The following is a 20,974-nucleotide window of genomic DNA, read 5'->3' on the forward strand; positions in this document are numbered from 1 at the left end:
TATTTCAGCCCCTCTAGAGATTCTTTTACTGTAAGCCAAGCTGGGACTCAATAAAGAATTATCAAAGGCCTGTCTATGTCTCTGCCTTCCAATGGGTTTTTATTACTTGTAACAATGGGAAACAGAAGAGAAAACCAAATTCTTCTTTAAAACCTGCACTTAACACCATAAGGAACAACAAAGGCACATTTAGGAGATACTGATATATCTTTGGGTACACAAAGGACTGCAGTAGAATTAATCTGCATTTCAGAGATTCAACACAATTCACGAAACATTCTGAATACTTTGTTTCAACACCAGGTTGAGAAATCAGGGCTATATAAGAGATACAATTCATGAGAATTGGAAAGGCTAACCCAAATCAGAGGAGAAGGAAGAAAAGATCAGATGTTTGGGTATATTATGCCCTTTTCTCAATTCACTGTCAAATCGCCATCCAAAATGTACCTGTACTTGCTGTGGGGTGGCCCAAAACCTTGGAGTGACAAAAGTGTGGGAACAAATTAGAGCTAAGATTCCAGTGGGCTCCTAAAGACTTCGGGAACTTTGTACACACGCTCTTCTCTCTGCCTGAATGTTTTTATCCTGACTCTCAGCATAGTTTCTTCTCATCATTCCATTTACACCTCCTTAGAAGGGCCACCTATAAAAGTAATCTCTGCTTCACCTCCCATCTGTCATTATATCATTACCCTGCTTCATCTCCTTCAGAGCTCTTTGAAGTACTTTATCTGAAATTATTTTGTTTTTTATTGCCTGTCTTCCCACTCCATAGAAATCATCTCTGTGAAGGCAGGGCTATCCTCTCTGTCTTATTCATTATTATATCCTCAATACTTTTAAAGTAATTCCCTGGCACATAAGGAGGGCTCAATAAACATTTGCTGAATGAATGAACAAATTATCTCTAGTTTGGCTCAAACCCATATATTCAATTCTTCACCAGATAAATCCACCTGGACATACTACAGATGCCTCAAATGCCCAACACCGCAAACTGAAATGATCCTTTGACCACCCCTGCTCTCATATCTGTACTGTATGAACGCACCATTCCTTAGCTCAGCGGCATTCCCATCTAGCTAATTCTTCATGCCAAAAAATGGGCATAGTACTTTCCTTTTCCCTCTTTACTGTCCTTTCAACCCAGTAAATCCCCTAGTTTTACCCATTTCACCTCTTTAACTCTCAAATGAGACACTGCAGGCATTGCCCTAGTAGAACCCATTACTAATATTTCCCAGAACACCCTAACAGCCTCCTGGCCTCCCTGCCTCGACTGGTGTTCCCTTCTAATCTGTCCTTCCACTGAAGGCACAATAATCTTTAAAAATGAGAATCTGCCTCTATCACCATTTTGCTGAAAATTCATCAACTGATTCCCCTGTTCTTAAGATAATGTCCACAGTCCTTAGCAGGATCAAAAGAAGTCCCTGGTTACCATCCTATCTTTATCTACTCTCCAACTTATGCTCCAGGGCCAAGTGATCCTAAACATCTTTGAGCTCCTGAGCCACCAGGTCTTTGCATATGCTGTCTCTTCTGTGTTGAATACTCTTTTTCTCCTCTCCCTGCTTTCCCTTGCTAACTCCTATTCAACCTTAAGGTCCCAGAAATCTCTGATTAACCTCCACACCACCACCCTACCACCAAAAGGTCTGGGTAACAGGGTTTTTTTTTCTATCTGTGCTTCCATAGCATGCTAAACTTCCTGATCATTTTACTGATAACTCTGTGCTATAACTACTTTTTTAATTTGTCAATTTGTCCCACTGTAAACTCTGATCAGAAAGGACAAATGTTAGGTATGTCAGACTTTAAGGAGACAGATGGCTTAAGTCTAATACAAGAAGAAGAAACTTTTTCATAAGAGAATAGATGCATCCATAGGAAATGTTCCAAAGTCATGCTATTCTCTGCTACTCCCCAGGCTGCTTTTAACTGTATTAGAAACTAGCATCACAGAAAAGAAAGAAACACGAGTGGGAGAAAAGCTGGTTGTAGAGTAGCCATACTTAGATGTGGGAAAGGAAAAGCTGCATGAACAAATTAACTTTAGAAAACTTTTAGAAAAAGCAGACAATCTGAGCTTCTCCAATGTGCTCCTCTAGCTACAGTTTGGTGCTTTTTCATCTTTGGGAAAGTCATCATAAGCATGTGGAAGTGTCCAAACTTTCAAACAAACTATGGGGATCCCTTTTGTAAATCAAGCGAATATTCATCTGTTAAAATGTATTTTTTCTTTTCTGAAGACTGATTTTATATATGTTGATGTGACTTAATTCAGAAAAAACATGCCTGAATACTCTAATACATAAAACAGGTTTCAGTACAAATTCTAAAAAGCTATTTTGAAAATAAGTGAAACTGCATGCCAATTCACTTTGCTTGAGTTAATAAAAAATAAATATTTGTCAGAAAATATTGCTAAAATGGTTTGTGTCTCATGATACGAACCATACCACCAAAACTGCCAAAAGGCACAAGAGAATTCATTGCCTAGAAAAAAAATCCAGTTAATTTTGGTTATGATATTTATTATATAATAATCCCCAAAAAAGAAAGAAATGTACTATATAATCACGTAGTTCAGAGCTAACAAACTTTTAGATCCACTTAATAAAAAAATCCTCAAAATATATTTTAAAAACTATCCACTTATTATTCATCATAGAGCCTGACAGGAGCCTGGAAGACAAAGGGGGAGACCATATACCACTTTTAAATGTGACTACTGTGGTATTTACCAAAGGCAGTTGAAAGAAAAAGTCTTTGCTATAGATTAAGACAAACATTTCTCAAAGAAAATGCAAATTCACACAAAATTAATTAAAACATAAGGCACAATGATTAAGATCTCATCTTTCCTTCGCTCAACTATACCATATTTTTAAAAGATGAGTTAATCTTGCTTATAACCAATTAAAATAAGCAATTATTTACATTAATAACATTTCAAAAGTAGAGATATTGGGCAAAAAAATTAATATTTCCCAAGAACTAATACATGGAATAAAAAATATAGACTTCAGAAAGGATCACACACAGATTTAAAAATATGCAGGGTCTTTGATAAGCAAAAGAATGTTAAGTATAATAGATGGAATTATCTAATATTTCACAAATTGTATTCCTCAGTAGATTCAGATAAGTAAAAATAAAATTTTAGACAAACATATATACACATTAAAAACTTTCATTACTTGGAAATTTCAAATATTGAAAGTAAAATTTAATTTTTTGGGTAAATGGTATATATAAAGTTTTACCATCATTCAGTGATAATTTCCTCCTTGGGTAAATTATGTTGAAAAATAGAGAACACTGTGTATTTATATTAAATTTTATAATAAATGTTATCAGATTACATATATTTATACTATTTATTTATTTATTTTTAAAGATTTTATTTATTTATGTGACAAAGAGACAGCCAGCAAGAGAGGGAACACAGCAGGGGAGTGGGAGAGGAAGAAGCAGGCTCCCAGCGGAGGAGCCCGATGTGGGACTCGATCCCGGAACACAGGGATCATGCCCTGAGCCGAAGGCAGACGCTTAACGACTGCACTACCCAGGCGCCCCTATACTATATATTTAGAACAGTAATCTCCAAAGAATATTGGACACATCAATATAATTTCTCTATTTCTTTTCACTGAAATCAAAAACATTGTAGATTGACTTTGGTGCCATCACTCTATCTAAATGTTAGATGGTCACATGTCATATCTTGAATTATAAACTGCTTAATTAAATATATTTACAGATTGAATTATCTAGTTTTAGGGGCCTCTGGGTGGCTCAGTCAGTTGGGCAGCCGACTTTTGATTTCAGTTGGGGTCATGATCTCAGTGTCATGGTATCGAGCCCCAAAATGGGGTGTGCAGTCTGCTTGTCCCTTTCCCTCTGCCCCTCCCTCTACTCCTCCCCACCCCCCGCTCATGCTCTATCTCTAAAATGAATAAGTAAAATCTAAAAAATTAAAAAAATTAAAAAAATTAATTATCTAGTTTTAAGCAAAACTAATCCTCCCAAAATGGACAAGTGGTTTAAAAATATCCCCATAAAGAAATCATGAACTAAAGAAAATGCTAATAATATAAACAAGAAAATAGCATAGCTGATGCTTCCCTATTTTTGTAGGAGTCTGTTTTCCTTCATAAAATGGCTGATAAAGATGACAAATGTCAGAGAGCCTGGGTGGCTCAGTTGGTTAAGCACCTGACTCTTGATTTCAGCTTAGGTCATGATCTCAAGGTCATGAGATCGAGCCCAGCATCAGGCTGTGCACTGGGCATGGTGTCTGCTTAGGATTCTCTCTCTCCCTTTCCCTCTGCCCCTCCCCCCACTCATGGGCATACATGCACTCTCTTTCTCCCTCTCTCAAATACATAAGAAAAATCTTTAAAAAAATTTTTTTAAACTTTATGGCTTCACGAGAGAGAGAGAGAGAGAAGCTTTCTATGAATTTTTATTAAAGTTTAAATGGACTAGAACTGCTCACATGCTCAAAAAAGCCTATTGTTCTCTTGGCTGTGCTCTTTTCAAATAGCAGCAGTATTTCCCATCTTCTGCAGTCAATTTCTTTTTTTTTTTTTTTAAGATTTTATTTATTTATTTGATAGAGAGAGACAGCCAGCGAGAGAGGAAACACAAGCAGGGGGAGTGGGAGAGGAAGAAGCAGGCTCCTAGTGGAGAAGCCTGATGTGGGGCTCCATCCCAGAACGCTGGGATCACACACTGAGCTGAACGCAGACACTTAACGACTGCGCCACTCAGGCGCCCCCTGCAGTCAATTTCTAATTTCTGTTCTTACCTTCACCTCTAGTTATAAAACACTGACTTAGAAAAGTTCAAGTTGGCATAGAGGTCTTTTGTTGCTATTTTTTAAAAAAATTATTTATTTATTTTTGCTATTACATTTAGTCTTTCACATTTAGACATACACATGTCAAATGTATCACACCCTATGGGAAAAAAGGAGAGGCATTTCTCCCCAGGATAAATTATAAAATGAGTTTTGGCTAAAAGAGAGGCTGAATGTTCCTTGGAAAATCTGCTGTAACTCTGCTGTAAATCTATATTTTAAAAACTATTACTGCCCTAGGATAATATCAGTACTCTTGGCTGGCAAAGGGTTTTCATAAAATTTGAACAAGAAAAAAGTGCATGGGTGTTAGCATTCTAAGATAGTTGATACGATATAATGACTTTTTCCATCGGGAATAAAATTGTCACTTCTTCGTTCTTCTACAAAAGCTACAAGTAGCTCATTTATGCACATAAATACAAAGTACTATATAGAGCCCTACATCTGCCTTGCTATGGTTAGAGCAGATAGACAAAATATTTCAATGCTCATGTGAAAGATAAAATTTCAGAATGTCTTTACAATTGATATTTCTGCCCTCCTTGATAATTTTTCCTTAGATCTTAATTCTAGACTTTTATGGAAACTGATAGCCCTAAAAGTAAAAAATATATATAAAAATACCACTCGTCACTAATTGAAAGAAAACAAATTGGAATATGAGTAATACATATGGAATAAGAAGAAAAAGAATGTGAAAATTTCATTTATGTGGTAAATCTAATTTTATACATCAAACTTCTTAGGAGTATTTGAAATATTCAGCCTCTCTTTTAGCCAAAACTCATTTTTTCCTGTATATTTACAATTTATACTGGCGAGATATGGCTCACCTTTCCTCCCTAGGTTGCTATACATATGACATATTTATGTCTAAGTATGAAAGACTTATGTAATAGTAAAAATTAACTAATTAATAGAAAACAAAACCAGAAACTCCTGTGGGATTTTTATTCTAGAACTGCCATTCCTGAGACTGAAAATTCAATAGAAATAAAATAGACAAGAAAGTAATTAAGATATATAAGCATCCTGGATTTTTTTTTTAGTTGAATATATTTGTAACCACCTAGTTTTGCTCTCAGATAAAACTTATGAAAATATTCTGTAGTTATGCAAGTATTTAAATACAGTTAAAAGTTAATCTAAGTTTTGAAGGCCCAAAGTATCCATGCAAAACAAACTACATGAAAAACGATGCTTTAAGTTTGGCTTATAATATATAACTCTATGGTCCTAAAGTTTGATAGTGCGGTGGAATTTCATAAAGCTAACAATTCATTGTTTAAGGATTCACTTTCCAACAGGTCCATCTTTTTATATAATAGTTATTTCTATAACATAAGCATTATTCATATCCTAACATCATAGATATATTCTTCCATAATAATTTTCTTCAAATTCCATAGGACCTTCTCACTAACTTAAAATAACTTACAGTCAAGGAATTTTCGCCATCATCATGTCTCATATGATTATGAGCTCTTCCTCTACCATCAGAGATGCTGAGCAAGTCTCTTCCAAAAGGTTCAGAAAAACTTCTCATCATCTGTCGCATACTTTCTCGGTGTGCAATAAAAGAATCACTGTTGAAAAGACATATAATCATCCAAGAGTAAGTGTTGGAATTTTAATAATAAGTAGGCAGCTAAATATTACAAATAATTATTTTGAGTTGATATGCTTGTTAAAGAGACAAAAGAAGAGTTTAGGCAAATGGAATTATCTCACAAAGACCCATTACTCATGAATACAAAAACTGTTCCATTTGCTATCTACTACAATTAATCTATGTATAATAAAAATACACCTTTATTTATCCCTTAATGTATAACAATGACAAATACAAACGAACACATCTCAGGTAGCTTAAGCCAGCACTAAGGGAAATGGCAAAAAAGGGCTGAAAAATACTGCTACCAGGTAGAGCTCATTTAGGCAGCCAAAAATATAAATTCTAGTAAGAACCAATAAAGAATGCTGGCTTATTTAGTTTTTAACTCTTGTTTATGAAATACGAGCATTGAGAACTATAGCTATGTTATAAATACTGTAAATATACATTATTTTAATAGTAAAAAATAAAGCTATAGATCACTTTATGAGGCTTTTGTTTCTAGGAACTCTTAGTATCAGAAATCACCACATAGTAAAAATATCTCCTAAGTCTTTAGATAGCTGTTCTCAAACTTTTTTTGAAATTACCAAGTAACCAATGAGCAGGTTAGAAATGCAGATTTCTGTCTCCCAACAATATTCCAATCGAATTTACTAGTTCTGGGTATGATTTGTGGACATGCCTCCCTGGTGACCTTATTTCAAGTAGTCTCTTCACCAAACTTTGAGGAATAGTATCCCTTCTGTATATGTAGTACCTGAGTTAATTAGAACCCAAGCCTTTCTTCCTGAACCTAAGTTTCCACAGCTGTAAAATGAGGATAATATTGCACATTCCTTGTTGTTGAGATTAAAGCACGTAATCTGAAGGCACAAAGCATCGTATCTGGTCCATAGAATATGCTGAATGTTAATTTCCCTTACCTCTCTTCTTAACTCATAAATGAATGCCACTCCCTATCATTCTATTATTGATATTAAATATCTCTCATTGAAAAAAGATATATGTATTATTTAAAAATACATATAACAATAATCATGTTTCAGGCCCTTTTCTATTTGTATAAATATCGGTGTTCTTAATGTGATGTTATCCCATTCACCACAAGTCCCATTCAAGAATGTGAAATTTTTATTGCCTTATTATAGTGGTTTTTTTATCTTCATTTCAGTTGGAAAGTCACCCACTGGTCAATTCCTTATTGCTCACTCTAGAACTTAAGGCACATCACCACTGGAGCGTACTTTACCAAGGCAATCTTAGTCTTCCCCATAATGTTGGAGTCCCCTAATAGCCAGTCCCCCTTTCAGACTTTTCCACCCTAGTGTCATCCTCCTTATGTCACTCTTCCCACTTCTAATTCTAAACTCCAATCTTCTTATGTCATCATGAGAAAGCTCAAAAATTGTCTTCCTTCAGTAGTCCCAGGCAGAAAAACCTTTTCTTTTGAATTATGCAGTATTTGCATACAGAAATGCATTGGTCCATTTATCATTAGTTCATTCAGTTTCATTGCTAGGTACATTGTATGTATATGACTATATCACAATGTAATCATAAAACTGTTTCTAGTTTTTTTGCTATTGAGAATAAAGCTCCTATGAACATTCATCTACTGTTCTTTGTGTATATGCAGTTTCATTTCTCTTGTGGAAAATAACGAGGAGTGGGGTTGAGTGATTAACTTTATAAAAAATGTGAACTGAGAGTTCTAGTTGTGCTACATTCTTACGGATAGTTGGTACTGTCGGTCTTTTTAATTCTAGCCATTTGAGTGGTGGTGTAATAGTACCTCATATTTTGTATGTCATTCATAGATCTTCTTTGATAAAACAGGTGTTAAATTTCCCCCCCATTTTAAAAAACCAGGTTGTTTGTCTTATTGTTATGGACTTGCAAGAGTTCTTTATATGTTGTAGACATAAGACTTTTATCAGATATTCGTCTTGTAAGTATTTTTTTTCCTAGTCTTGGTCTTGCCTTCTCATTTTCTTAACATCAACCTATTCAGCCACATAGCTACGGATCTTTGTTAGATCTTCAGTTTTCACCAGACTATGACTTTTGTGTAGTAGTTTTATTTCTGACTTAGTTTTCTATCTCTGTCTTTCCTGTCATCTTTGTTCAATTTCAATTCTTATAACATTTTACATATTTCTATAAGCGGCTTTCAATTGTTTTTAGGAGATGAGGGGTAAGTACAGTTTTTAAAATGAAGGGACGAATTGGAATAGGAAGTTAGAAGTAGACAAACTGAGGGAAGTATGGTTAAAGAAAGTGAATTGTGTTATTTTAATGTACCTTCTGAATTTACTCTGTGAAAGTTAAAAGGCTTCTGTTTTTATTTTATATCTTCTAATATGAGAAATTCATTTGTGGTTTTCTCACAAAATGTTTGATATTATTAAACTTTATTTCAGTTAAGAATATTATAAACTTGATTATCTAGTCTCTGGTAAACTAATGAACTCACTAATTTATATGTGTGGTAGGCAGCTTCTAAGATGGCCCCCAATGATCCCCTTCCCTTAAGTATGGGCTGGATTTACTGACTTGTCTCTAATAGAATGTGGCTTCTGCTTGGGCATTGTCTTAGCAAGACGACTCGCTCTGGGGCAAGCAGCGGCTACGCTGTGATGTAGCCCTGTGAGGCCTACATAAGTGAGCTTAGAAGCAGATTTTTGAGACCAGTCAACAACCACGTGAAAGAACTTGGAAGTAAATTCTCCATCAGTCAAGCCTTGAGATGACGGCAGCTTTGACTCATGACTTGATGCAGCCCCCTAAGAAGCCCTGAGTCACAACCACCTAGGTAAGCGGCTCCTGGGTTTCTAACCAACAGAGATTATATAATAAATGTTTGTTGTTTTAAGCTACTAAATTACAGCAGCAATAGATTACTAATACATATTATATCCCAAGGAACAGTACATAACACATCTAAAACTGTACGTATTCTAAGTCTTCAATTTTGCTGGTTTTTAATCTAAAGACTGGGAAGGAAATGAATGCAAATCCATAAAAATAAGTAGTTTGTCTGTAGGTCTGTTTTGGCATTGTGAGGAAATTTTTTTTAGATTTTCAACAATTTTGAGACTATGTTTGGGATGGTACAAATTAAAATATAAGCTTCTATAAACCTCAGGAGTATGGGGTTTCTCAGACAGCTAATCTTACTCTAGAACAGTTGAAACGGAGGCACAAGAACCCCATGAAACTGTTGACTAGAAGATATAAGTCTCATGTATTAAAACACTTGAGCCAGAGAAAACCAACTGGTTTAAGTGAGTACCCCTTCTCCAATCAAAAGTCACTAAGGAAGAGGTTCAGAACTGCAGGTACTGACTGCAATGCAGCTGCTTCTCTATGTAGCATGACCCAGGGGAGTAGGGACTTTAAGAACAGGAAGCAACCCTCCCCCAAAATGATGGAGACCCCACCTGATATACAGAATGATTCAAATTCAATAAACATGTATCATGTATACCGTGTGTCAAGCACAGACGCTGATTTGTGGTCTAGAGGAATTTACAGTCCGAAGAGAAATGAGACATATGTTTTAAAACTAAGATTATAAAACTTGGATATTAGCTTAGCTAATGTAAGAAATTGCCATAAATTCAGTGATTTAAAACAACCAATTTACACTTTTATAGTTCAGAGGTCAGAAGCCCAGAATGGATATCACTGGGCTACAATCAAGGCGTTGGCAGGGCCGGGTTCATTCTGGAGGCTGTGGGGGAAATCTGTTTTTTCCTTGCCTTTTTTCAAGCTTCTAGAGACTGCCCCTATTCCTTGGCTTGCGACCTATTTTTTTCCCATTTTCAAAGCCAGCAGCATAGCATCTTCAAATCTCTCTGAGTCTTCCACATTTAAAGGACCCTTGTGATTAAACTGAGCCTACCTGGGTAATGCAGGTTAATCTCTTATTTTAAGGTGATTACTAATCTTAATTTCATTTGTAACCTTAATTCCTCCGTGTCATGTAAATGAACATACTCACAAATTCTGGGGTTAGGACATGGACATCTTTGGGAGAAGGGGAATTATTCCACCTACTACAGACATATTCTTAAAATCACATTTAAAGCGTTCCAACTGTTCTTCCTAGTCTGCATAAGTCTTAGAAGATTGAAATGCTATAAAATACACCTGTGATTAAGCTGGCACTAGAATACTGAATGGGATTTCTATGACTGATGATTAAGACAGTAATAAAGAACATAAGCCTACATTACGATAAGCCAAAAAAGTTCTTGAAAGCATCAGCTCCTGAAGTATCCACCTCAATGGCAGCATTGTCTCTGCACTAAATGGCCTGATTTGCAACCATTATTTCTTCTTATAATTCCAAGTGACTTTTGAGATCCTTTTCTTAGACTACTAAAAAAAAAAAAAAAAAAAAAAAAAAAAAAAAGTAAGAACTTAACAAAATCCTACCAATGAAAACTACTTTCTGTTCTTAATGTACCAAAGTAAGGCATCTAGTATACTTCTCTGCCCCACCAAACCCATTTCCTTAAACTCTTCGAGCTACTGTCTCCTTCCCTTTAGCAGTTAAAATCTTCCAGTAGTCATCTACACTTGTATCCTTTACTTGGAGCATTCACTTTATTTTACAAATGCCCCTTTCCTTCCCTTCACCTCTGCATTAAAGCTCCAAGGAGTCCCTCAACCTTCCAATTACTGAAACCCAAAAGTCATTCCTGTTCCTTGAATACGCAGCATGTCTAACTTTGGAGCAATGTATTGTTCGGAGCATTGTCTGATAAATGTCTCCTTTAAATTTTCATTGTTCATTTTCCTTCTCATGCTTGACAGAGCTTCCTGAGTGTTACAGATAGACAACTGGTGTGTCAAAATGTTGACATGCTCAGCCTTGAAGCAGTCGGTTGGGGCCTGAGCCAGCCAAAACCCCTGGCGCTGGTTACTTCTATCTTTCATCAGTCTTTCCTTCTTGTACCCCAAGATGCTTTGTAAATATTTTCTAATTGTGAGTGACATTAGAATGTTAAAAAGTACTGTCTCCTAAAGACATATAGTTCCCAACTTGGTTTTACTTAATGATGGTTTTACTTAATGATGGTTTTACTTAATGATTTTTGGAATTATGATGGCATGAGAATGCTACACATGGCTTATCTGGGCATAGAAATCTAGATCATTTCTCCTATTTTGAGGATCTATATTGCTTCATTATCTTCCTTCCTTAGTGTTAAGAGAAGAGTCATGACAATCTGGTTCTCATTCTTTCTAAAGAATCTACACTCTCGGGGCGCCTGGGTGGCACAGCGGTTAAGCGCCTGCCTTCGGCTCAGGGCGTGATCCCGGTGTTACGGGATCGAGCCCCACATCAGGCTCCTCCGCTATGAGCCTGCTTCTTCCTCTCCCATTCCCCCTGCTTGTGTTCCCTCTCTCACTGGTTCTCTATCTCTGTNAAATAAATAAATAAAATCTTAAAAAAAAAAAAAAAAAAAGAATCTACACTCTCATGGCTCAGTCAGTAGAGCATCTGCTTTCAGCTCAGGGCATGATCATGGGGCCCTAGGATTGAGCCCTGCGTCCGGCTCCCTGCTCAGCCGCAGTCTGCCTCTCCCCCGCTCATGCGCCTGCGCTCATTCTCTCTCTCTCTCAAATAAATAAATAAATAAATAAATAAATAAAATCTTAAAGAATCTACACTCTCTGGAAGATCTATGATTCTTTTCTTTATATATTTTTTAATGTATCAAAATTACATTATCATGCATCCAGGTATAGAACTTTTAAAAAATCCTGACAACCCTCAAATTTCCCTTTCCGATCTGTGTTCTAAGGATTTCAGTCTTTGGCTTGTTTTAGAAATTGTTCTTAAAACATTTCTTTGTATATTTACTATTCTATCTGTTCCTTCTTCGTAGAACTTTGAACCTTCTGTGATTTTTATCCCACATATTGGAAGAAATTCCTTGGCTCAGTTTCCCAGGTTACTAATTTAGTCTTTGTGAAAATTCTACTTAACTCATTTTTTTTTTCATTTTAAAATCAAAATTTTAACTTCTAGTATCTCTGGTTAGTTTGTTCAAAACGAATGCACTATCCTCCGACATCTCTAAAGTTTTTCACATTCAATCCATTTCAAACTCCTCTCAAGGTGCTTTTCTATACTGCAGACACTGGAAAGCTTAAGATTTAGTTTCCTAGACTCTATTGCAGCAAAGTTTCTGGATTTAGGTTCTGCCAATTATGGGCCATTATTTGAGAACTGGAAAGTAGAAGTGCGGCAGAGTCTGTGTGTACTATTTGGTAAGCATGGACACAGAGGTACATAGTCTTTCTGTAGCAGTGTTGCCAGAACTCCGAGGGTGATGGTAAGCATGGACAAAGAGGTACATAGTCTTTCTGTAGCAGTGTTGCCAGAACTCCGAGGGTGATCACTACAGCTTATGGGTATTGGGGGCCAGGCAAGGGAAATCCATTTTGCTGGTATGGCTCCTCACAGGTACACCACGACTTTAGAGCCCCCAGCAGTAGCAGCAGCTTCCCAATTCAACAATTCCTAGTGCGGGAAGTGACCACTGCTCCCTCCGTGGTCTGGACCTCTGACATGGCTTTGGGAGTCATTCCTGAAAGTCCAATCGAGAGGCTGTTTCTTAGGCCATCATAATGATTCTCCAAGCTGTTTAAAGCCCTGTAATAAATTCTTTTCTGCCTAAAGTCAGTAAATTTTGTTTTCTACAACTGAACCAATGTAAGTAGGAAAGTATACATTTACCTTAATCCCACTCTAGCACTTCTAAGAAGTAATGATTATTCAAACTACTTTAACATGTTTCTTTTAAGTAATCTTTTCTTTTTCTTTTCTACTTTCTTTTCTTTCCCTCAAAAAGAAGGCATAGGTTATCATTATTTCAAAGGGGAAATTTTTTAAAATTCAAGTTAAAAATAGTCTTGTTATTTGTGTTAGCCCATCCTCTTCATAAGTAAAGACTATTGATAATAAAATAACATACAGAAAATACTGTTTGTCTTTTCTGCTAGATTAAAAGCTTCTGGAGGATCATGAACGTCTCTCTTGCTCACTCCACTATCCAAAATTAGCCTGCAGATGTTTCTTTACTGACTGATGGAACAATAACTAAAAAAGGACAGGAAAAGAGCCATTAAAAACTTTTCAGCACTTTTTAAAGAATTTAAATGGAATATTATGCCACCTTTAAAAGAGCAAGGCAGATGTTTATGCGCTGACATGGAAGGATTAACAAGATATACAGTATACCTCCATTTGTGTAAAAAAATTCATATATATATATATGCTTATAAATACATAGAACATATCCCTAGGAAGTTATGCAGCAAACTGGTCACCGTGGTTGCATTCGGGAGGGTAACTAGATGGTTGAGGGCCAAAGGTGAGAGGGAGTCTTTTTTTTTTCTTTTTGGTCTCAATAAGCTATTTTATTGAAGTATAGAACATACAGAAAAGTACACAGATCATAATTGTATAACTCACTGAGCTTTTTTCCCATCTTAAGCATTTTTAAATGCACAGTTTAGTGTTAAGTATACTCACATTGTTGTGGAAAGGGAGTCTTTTATAACCATATACTCTTTTGTAGCTTTTGTTTTTGCCATAAGCATGTATTACATATTCCCAAAACACACTTTTGAAAATGTAAAGTACCTTGATACCTTATAAAATAAGGTATTAATTACCAAATGTTGGATGTTACTGAATTTTAAGTTTTAAAAAAAAAATTTTCAAGTCTTCTAGTGCACATGTAAATATGGAAAATTGATATGGGAAAAGAGTTCTGCAATTCCAAATCATATGCAAATGTTCATTCCAGGCTGTATAAATGTGTTTTTCTTCCTTAATAGTAATAAAGCTTATCTCTTAGCAAATCCCACTAAATAATGCTGTAAAATAAAGTATGCCAATTTATCTTATTCTGTGAAAACCCTGAAAGTATATTAGCTTGTCAAAGTTTGTGGTGAGACGCCACTAAATTTTATGTTTTAATGAAGTAATAGTTCCCAACTGTTATCAATTAGGTATTAGTTTTAAAAATATGCTAAGGCAGAAACTGCACTCCAAAAACATTGTGTAGTTCTGAGACCTTATTGCCTTGATTAAACTTGGGACATAATTCCTGAAAATTGAGTGTAGAAATTTGTTATATTGTTTTGAACGATTGAGTCTACCATATATGGTGCAAAGGTGAGTGTTTTTTACTTAAAGGATTTGATTTTTTTTTTAAGATTTTATTTATTTATTCGACAGAGATAGAGAAAGCCAGCGAGAGACAGAACACAAGCAGGGGGAGTGGGAGAGGAAGAAGCAGGCTCACAGCGGAAGAGCCTGACGTGGGGTTTGATCCCATAACGCCAGGATCACGCCCTGAGCTGAAGGCAGACGCTCAACCGCTGTGCCACCCAGGCGTCCCGTATTTGATTTTTTTTTAACTACGGTGGTTAACTAACACTGCTTTGCAGTTCAGAAACACGGTGTCTCAGCAGTAAAGTTTTACTAAAAATAAAGAACAAGGTGTTAATAGTTCCATCAATCACAATTTAATCTTCTCAGAAAGCAGTGCCATTGCCCAGGTACACTTGATGATATTACAAAGTATTAAAAAATAAAAAGATGAGTATTCTCTAAATAAATCTAACAGGGAGGCTGTATATGAGAGTGTTTCTAGACTGCTTTATTCTACAGATCTGTTTATTCTTGTCCAATATCAGTTGTTTTAACAGTAACTGTTAAATAGAAAAATATAGTTAATAATGACTTAAATATCAATAGCAGGTTACCTGCTTACCTGACCAACATGATAATTTCCAACCACCTCCGCATTAGGACCACTGCTGGTCTGGATGATTGATAACCACTTTAAAAATCACTTGTTTGACAAATCCATATTCTAAAAAATTGTAACATGTCAGTACTCTTACTTCTCCATTTGCTCTCCTGCCATAACTCTCTTGTCCTCTACATACCAATCCACTTAGGAACACTGCTGTACTTTCCAGCCTTCTCCCTGCTCACTGACAAATTTTATGCAAAGTCATAAAAGGAAAGTGCTCTCTCCAGTGTGTGCAGGTTGAAGATACTCTTATTGCAACTGAATATAAAAATTTCTACAGGAAAATTAATTAATCAAATTATTAACTCAATCTCTCAGAATGAAGAGTCTTTTTAGATAAATGTTGGGTATTAACTGGAAAAACGTAATTGTACTAAATTCACTCAGGAAATATAAAATGAAGACACCAGACATTAGCTTTACTTAGCTATTATATATATCTTATTATTTCCAACTAAAGACAGACTTTAACATATTAAGAAAAAACCAAGATATTATACATACGATGCAGAAATATATCATAAACAAGGTCATTTTTCCATGAATTCTTGTGGGATTTTTAGTTTGGGATTTTTGTCTTATTGATAAGGGTGACAGGCACAGAAAATTTAACAGACTACTATTCCTAAATTTTCCACCTGTTAAAGGTTTCAGAATCACTACTCTAACAGGATTGTAGGTAACTAGCGTTATAAGGAAGTTGTAACATTTAAAAATTAAATGGATCAATGGCACACAATGAGCAACTCAGGTTTGAACACACCGGAGAGCAGAAAGGGAGTTATTTCATGCTCCCGAAATCAAGGTCTGAAGATCAAGTTAGTTTATAATTAAGGAATCAGAATTTGGTGTCTGGATCTCCCACTTTTTACTTAAAGGAAGAGAATTTCAAGTAGTTCTAAGACCCATAAAGAGTTGTCTAAGGAACAATTTTTTAATTCTTACCTCAAAAACTAGATTATTCCAAACTACTTCATATCTAGATGACACTTAATGCCAAATGATACCAAGCAATTGGAATTATTTTAAGTTTTATTACATGTGATATGGTACTGTGGTTATGTAAGATAACCATATTTTGCAGAAATGTATTTGGAAATATACAGGGGTTAGATGACAAGAAATCTGGATTTGTTTTAAAACACATTTGAGATATCAGCAGAAATAGAGATGGATAAAGCAAGTATGAATTTTGAAATTCTGGGTGACAGATACACAATTGTTATACTTTTGTAGTATATGTTTGCAATGTTTCATTAAAAAATTTTTAAAGAAAAAGAAATAGAACTATGTGGAGTTAAAGGATTTCATACCATCTGATGTTTTAAAGTGGATGATTCAAAAGACAGTCCTTTTGCTTAGAGCTCCATACTCACTGGACATTTACAGCTTAGAATATGGGTACCAGTGTAGAGATTAAAATGTTCATTCTTATCAATTTCTTAGTCACTTAAGAAAACCAGTCAACTTTCCCTTTAGATATGTGGATGAGATTCAACTGCAAAGAAGAAAAATACTTCAGAGAATACTAGATTTTGTTCTGTGAACGAGTATTAAGCAGCTATTATTTTCCTGTAGAAACATGTAATTTAGTGAGATTTATTTTTCTGATTGCATTATAATTGAGCTACAAATTCAACAACTAAATGTGCTTCATTTAATATGTTGCCCAGGTTTCTCTTTATTTAAATAGAAGTAGGTATATTTATATGTAGAACAACTGTTAAAAATGTCTTTATGTTTTGAGTGACATGAACAAAAGGCTGCTTCTTGGAAAAAGCATTAAGACAAAATTGTGCTCACAGTCTGGCTTTTGCACCTGTCTAAACCATTCAGGAAGAAATCTGGCTGGGCCCTGAAGTGAGTTCAATTCTTGGACAGCAGCTGTCCAGAGATAAGACTTTAAAATTTAAAATTAATTTAAAATTTCTCTTGTTCAAGCTTGAATTCTTTTTTATCAAAGCCAAAAATCTCCTGCAATAGCAAGGAACTATTTTATTATTTTAAGAATTAACCAAATGCAGAGTTTCTTTTCTCAGGTGAGAAGTCAATCGTTTTTATATTTTTCTACCTATTCACATTATTCTCTTGAAAATTAATGTTTCATTCTAGGAAAATAAATTGGATATATGGCAAGGCTTTATAAACTTCATACATTATAAACTGGTCATTTCATATACATAAACTAGTCTAAAGTAATAATTTGAAACGTGGTTAAAGATTTAGAGAAAAATAATCTTCGTACATCCACAAGATGCAAGACTTTGCAGATGCTAAATTCATATTCTAGAGAATATCCGAAGACGAGGAAAATGATCGTGGTATAGTAGAGGAAAAACTGTATATTTATGATCATAAAGCTTTGTTCTAATTTTGGAAAATATTTTTCATATATGGAAAATGGAAACAAAATATACCAAAATGATAAAATCTTGGTTGCATTATTTCCTTTACCAAACTTCCTATAGTTTTCAGATTTTCCATGAGGATGCATTTTCATTTAAATCAGAAAAAATTTACTTATACTATTATGATAGCCATACTACCTCTTTTAGGATTGCTGCACAAACCACAACCAAACGAACGATATTTGGCACCAAATGTACCTTTTCTACTCCATATTATTAACCTATCACAAGCTATGAAAAATAAAGTTTGCCCCCCCACCAAAAAAAAAAAAAAAAGAAAAAAAAAGGACTTAACTCTTAGATTGGGAATAATTTCAAAATAAAAGGTTTCTTTTTAAGGGATAGTAAGTTTTACTTCCAAATTAGGTCCTGTTTTTAAGACCCTCTCAAATATATACTGACCAGTTACAATTTTATTTGACTAGTACAATACTATAGTAAAAAGCAATACATTATTCTTTATACATAAGGGTCTCAGATAAATGACATGGCAGTTCCAGTTATCAAGAGAAATTCCTTCCTTCCACTATACAAAGTGGTGGCAAAAAGCTTATCATCACATTGTTATAGCTCTCTTGATCATAAAGAAATGTTCCCTAGTTGCAATGAGGTGTAAAGATCCATAAAGAAAAAACATTAGGTGATCCAAGTTTTGACACTAGAAATAATGCATATTACATTCATAAGAGAATCTTGAGGGAATAGGCCATGACTTCACAAATTTATAATAGAGTTCACAGCATTAGGCATATAATAGAAACCTAAGAAGTATTTGAAGAATGAATTACATTTCCATAGGCAATTCTTTATTTCCCCACTGTTTAGAAGCACAGTTTAAAATGGTGGTGTGGTAGAAGGCTTTTATACTAAAAGGGTTGTAGGAATGGCTATGGCCCCCTCTCATCCTATAAGTACTTTCCTACTTTTGTGTGGATATTTACAACGTTCAGTGATAGAACCAAGCACTATGATACGATTAGATGCTACCAAATGACATTCCTTGATTCAGCAACTATGTCATACTCACGTTGTGCTCCTTGGCTCCTAATTCAATGGTTTATATCTAATGAACCACAGGAAGCCCCCAAAGTCTACGTTAGAAATTCTTTCAGTTCAAGGCTCATAATGCCTCATTCTATCAAATATGATTTTGAAATCTGCAAAGTTCATTTATAAGAAATATATGTATTAAAATATTTCTGAGAACAAATTTTTAAGCGCTAAAAATCACAGAGGCTATTAGGTGTCTTAACATAAAATGGGATCCTGAAAATCAAAACCTTAAATTTTAGCTGAGTACTCTCAAGCTGCCTTTATTAAATGATTACAATTGTGGCAGAATACTAATTAGCACCAAACTATGTCATCTTGATGAAGACCCTACCTCAGACTTTAAGTCTGAAAACAAGTACGTGAGTAACCCAAACATTCATTGTTCACAAAAGCTTATTTAGAAAGGTGATTTTATTTCCTGTTTTATTTATTTTATTTTATTTATTTTTTAAAGATTTTTATTTATTTATTTGACAGAGATAGAGACAGCCAGCTAGAAGAGGGAACACAAGCAGGGGGAGTGGGAGAGGAAGAAGCAGGCTCATAGCGAAGGAGCCTGATGTGGGGCTTGATCCCATAACGCCAGGATCATGCCCTGAGCTGAAGGCAGACGCCCAACGACTGCGCCACCCAGGTGCCCCTATTTCCTGTTTTATGACAATATTCTCAATCAAGAAAATATCAGTGAAGGCCTGTCTTGTACATGGAATATATTCACTGTCAACTCAGTTAGTGAGTAAGTCAAAGCCTACCTCCAAAGGGCAAAATAAAATTTTTTAACTTAAAAAGATATAGATATGTAAGTTTTAGCTCCTGCTAAGAGCAAAGAGATGGAAAAAGTAACATCCCATGAATATATGTAGGGGTTCTTTGACCAAAGACTGGTTGTTATACATAGGGTGCCCTTAAGGAAATGCTAACAATTTATAATTAAAAATGAGGCTGATAGATCTGTCAACTTGCTTCTGAGCCTTTAATATCTAATAGCTGATACATGGTAACATAGCTATTCTTTGTAAACCTGCATGATCAGACTTTCATTTCTGTAGCTCAGAAGATTCAAAGTTCATGTTTCTGCACAACGTAGACATTTTTAGACTGGACCAGATATAGGTAAATTTTTATACTAAATAATCAATGTTTTTAGAATATAGGATAGATGCCAAAATCATTTGAACCTCAAATTAATTTTCCTATCCATACATATGTGTTTCTATTTCTTAAGCAAATATAAATGGGAAGGGAAAGTAGTATCCTTGAGAATAAACTGCATGCCAGAAGTGCCAGCTTTTTGGCTTTTGTGTTTTGAACGAAATTACAAGTATTATTTACTTAAGAAGGTATATATGAGGGTACACTGTATGGCAACTTTCACTGAATTTCAGCTCTGCAACATCAGATACAAAAGAAATTTTCCAAATATATCATAAAACACTAAAAAACTTCAACATATCACTTTTAAAGTTTCCTTTTAATTTTCTGATGAAACATTTAAGGTGCAACTTTTAGGGTAAACATTGAAAATGAACATATTTGAATTCAAGACTATAGATTTTAATCGTTTTTTAATTCAAATCTTTTAAACATCTGACAGTTTGATTACAGTATTTTACCAGTTTCAAATTATTTAATAATTCTACTTTTATGTCCAAAAAGTATCTGTCTGCCCACTTTTGAATAATTAGTAAATTAGTAGATTGTGCTTGTATTAACATCCTTGATACTGAACTAATGGTTAGACAATGGTAGTGTTCAAATAAGAAAGTGTCAACATCAACAACAGCATGTGTTGAATGCAAATACTTTCAGCAACCAACTAAACACCAGAGTAACTACAATACAAAATGTAAAGGACACGAGACTATCATTAAACAACATTTACTGAATACTTTCTACATGTCAGATATTAATTTACCAGTAAAGGAATCCAATGACACATTATGTTAGCAATAGGGCTAATATTTATACAAAAGATGGTGGTCAAGGAACCCTTCTGTGTTAAGGTCAATGAATGATTTGATAAGGAGTCTGTAACCTTTAAGAATTTTTTATGTTGGACTTATATTAAGTAATGCATACTCATTTTGTTTGGGGTTAGAGTAAAAGAGGTGGGTCAAATGACAAATTACTTGAAATAAACAGAAACACACATTCTCTTTCTTTCTTACTCCCCCCC

At 34.9% G+C, this 20,974-nt stretch overlaps 1 protein-coding gene across 2 annotated transcripts in view; it reads right to left on the reverse strand.

Moving 5' to 3' along the window:
• MLF1 (myeloid leukemia factor 1) overlaps positions 1 to 20,974 on the reverse strand; it is a 30,759-nt gene that overhangs the window by 7,646 nt on the left and 2,139 nt on the right. For both annotated transcript variants that reach the window (XM_040636638.1, XM_008706726.2), the window contains exon 2: positions 6,312 to 6,459. In XM_040636638.1, coding sequence (XP_040492572.1) covers positions 6,312 to 6,459 — 148 coding nt within the window. The remainder of the gene's footprint in view (positions 1 to 6,311; positions 6,460 to 20,974) is intronic.

The sequence above is a fragment of the Ursus maritimus genome, unplaced genomic scaffold (genome assembly GCF_017311325.1).
Source record: "Ursus maritimus isolate PB19 unplaced genomic scaffold, ASM1731132v1 scaffold_20, whole genome shotgun sequence".
NCBI lineage: Eukaryota > Metazoa > Chordata > Mammalia > Carnivora > Ursidae > Ursus > Ursus maritimus.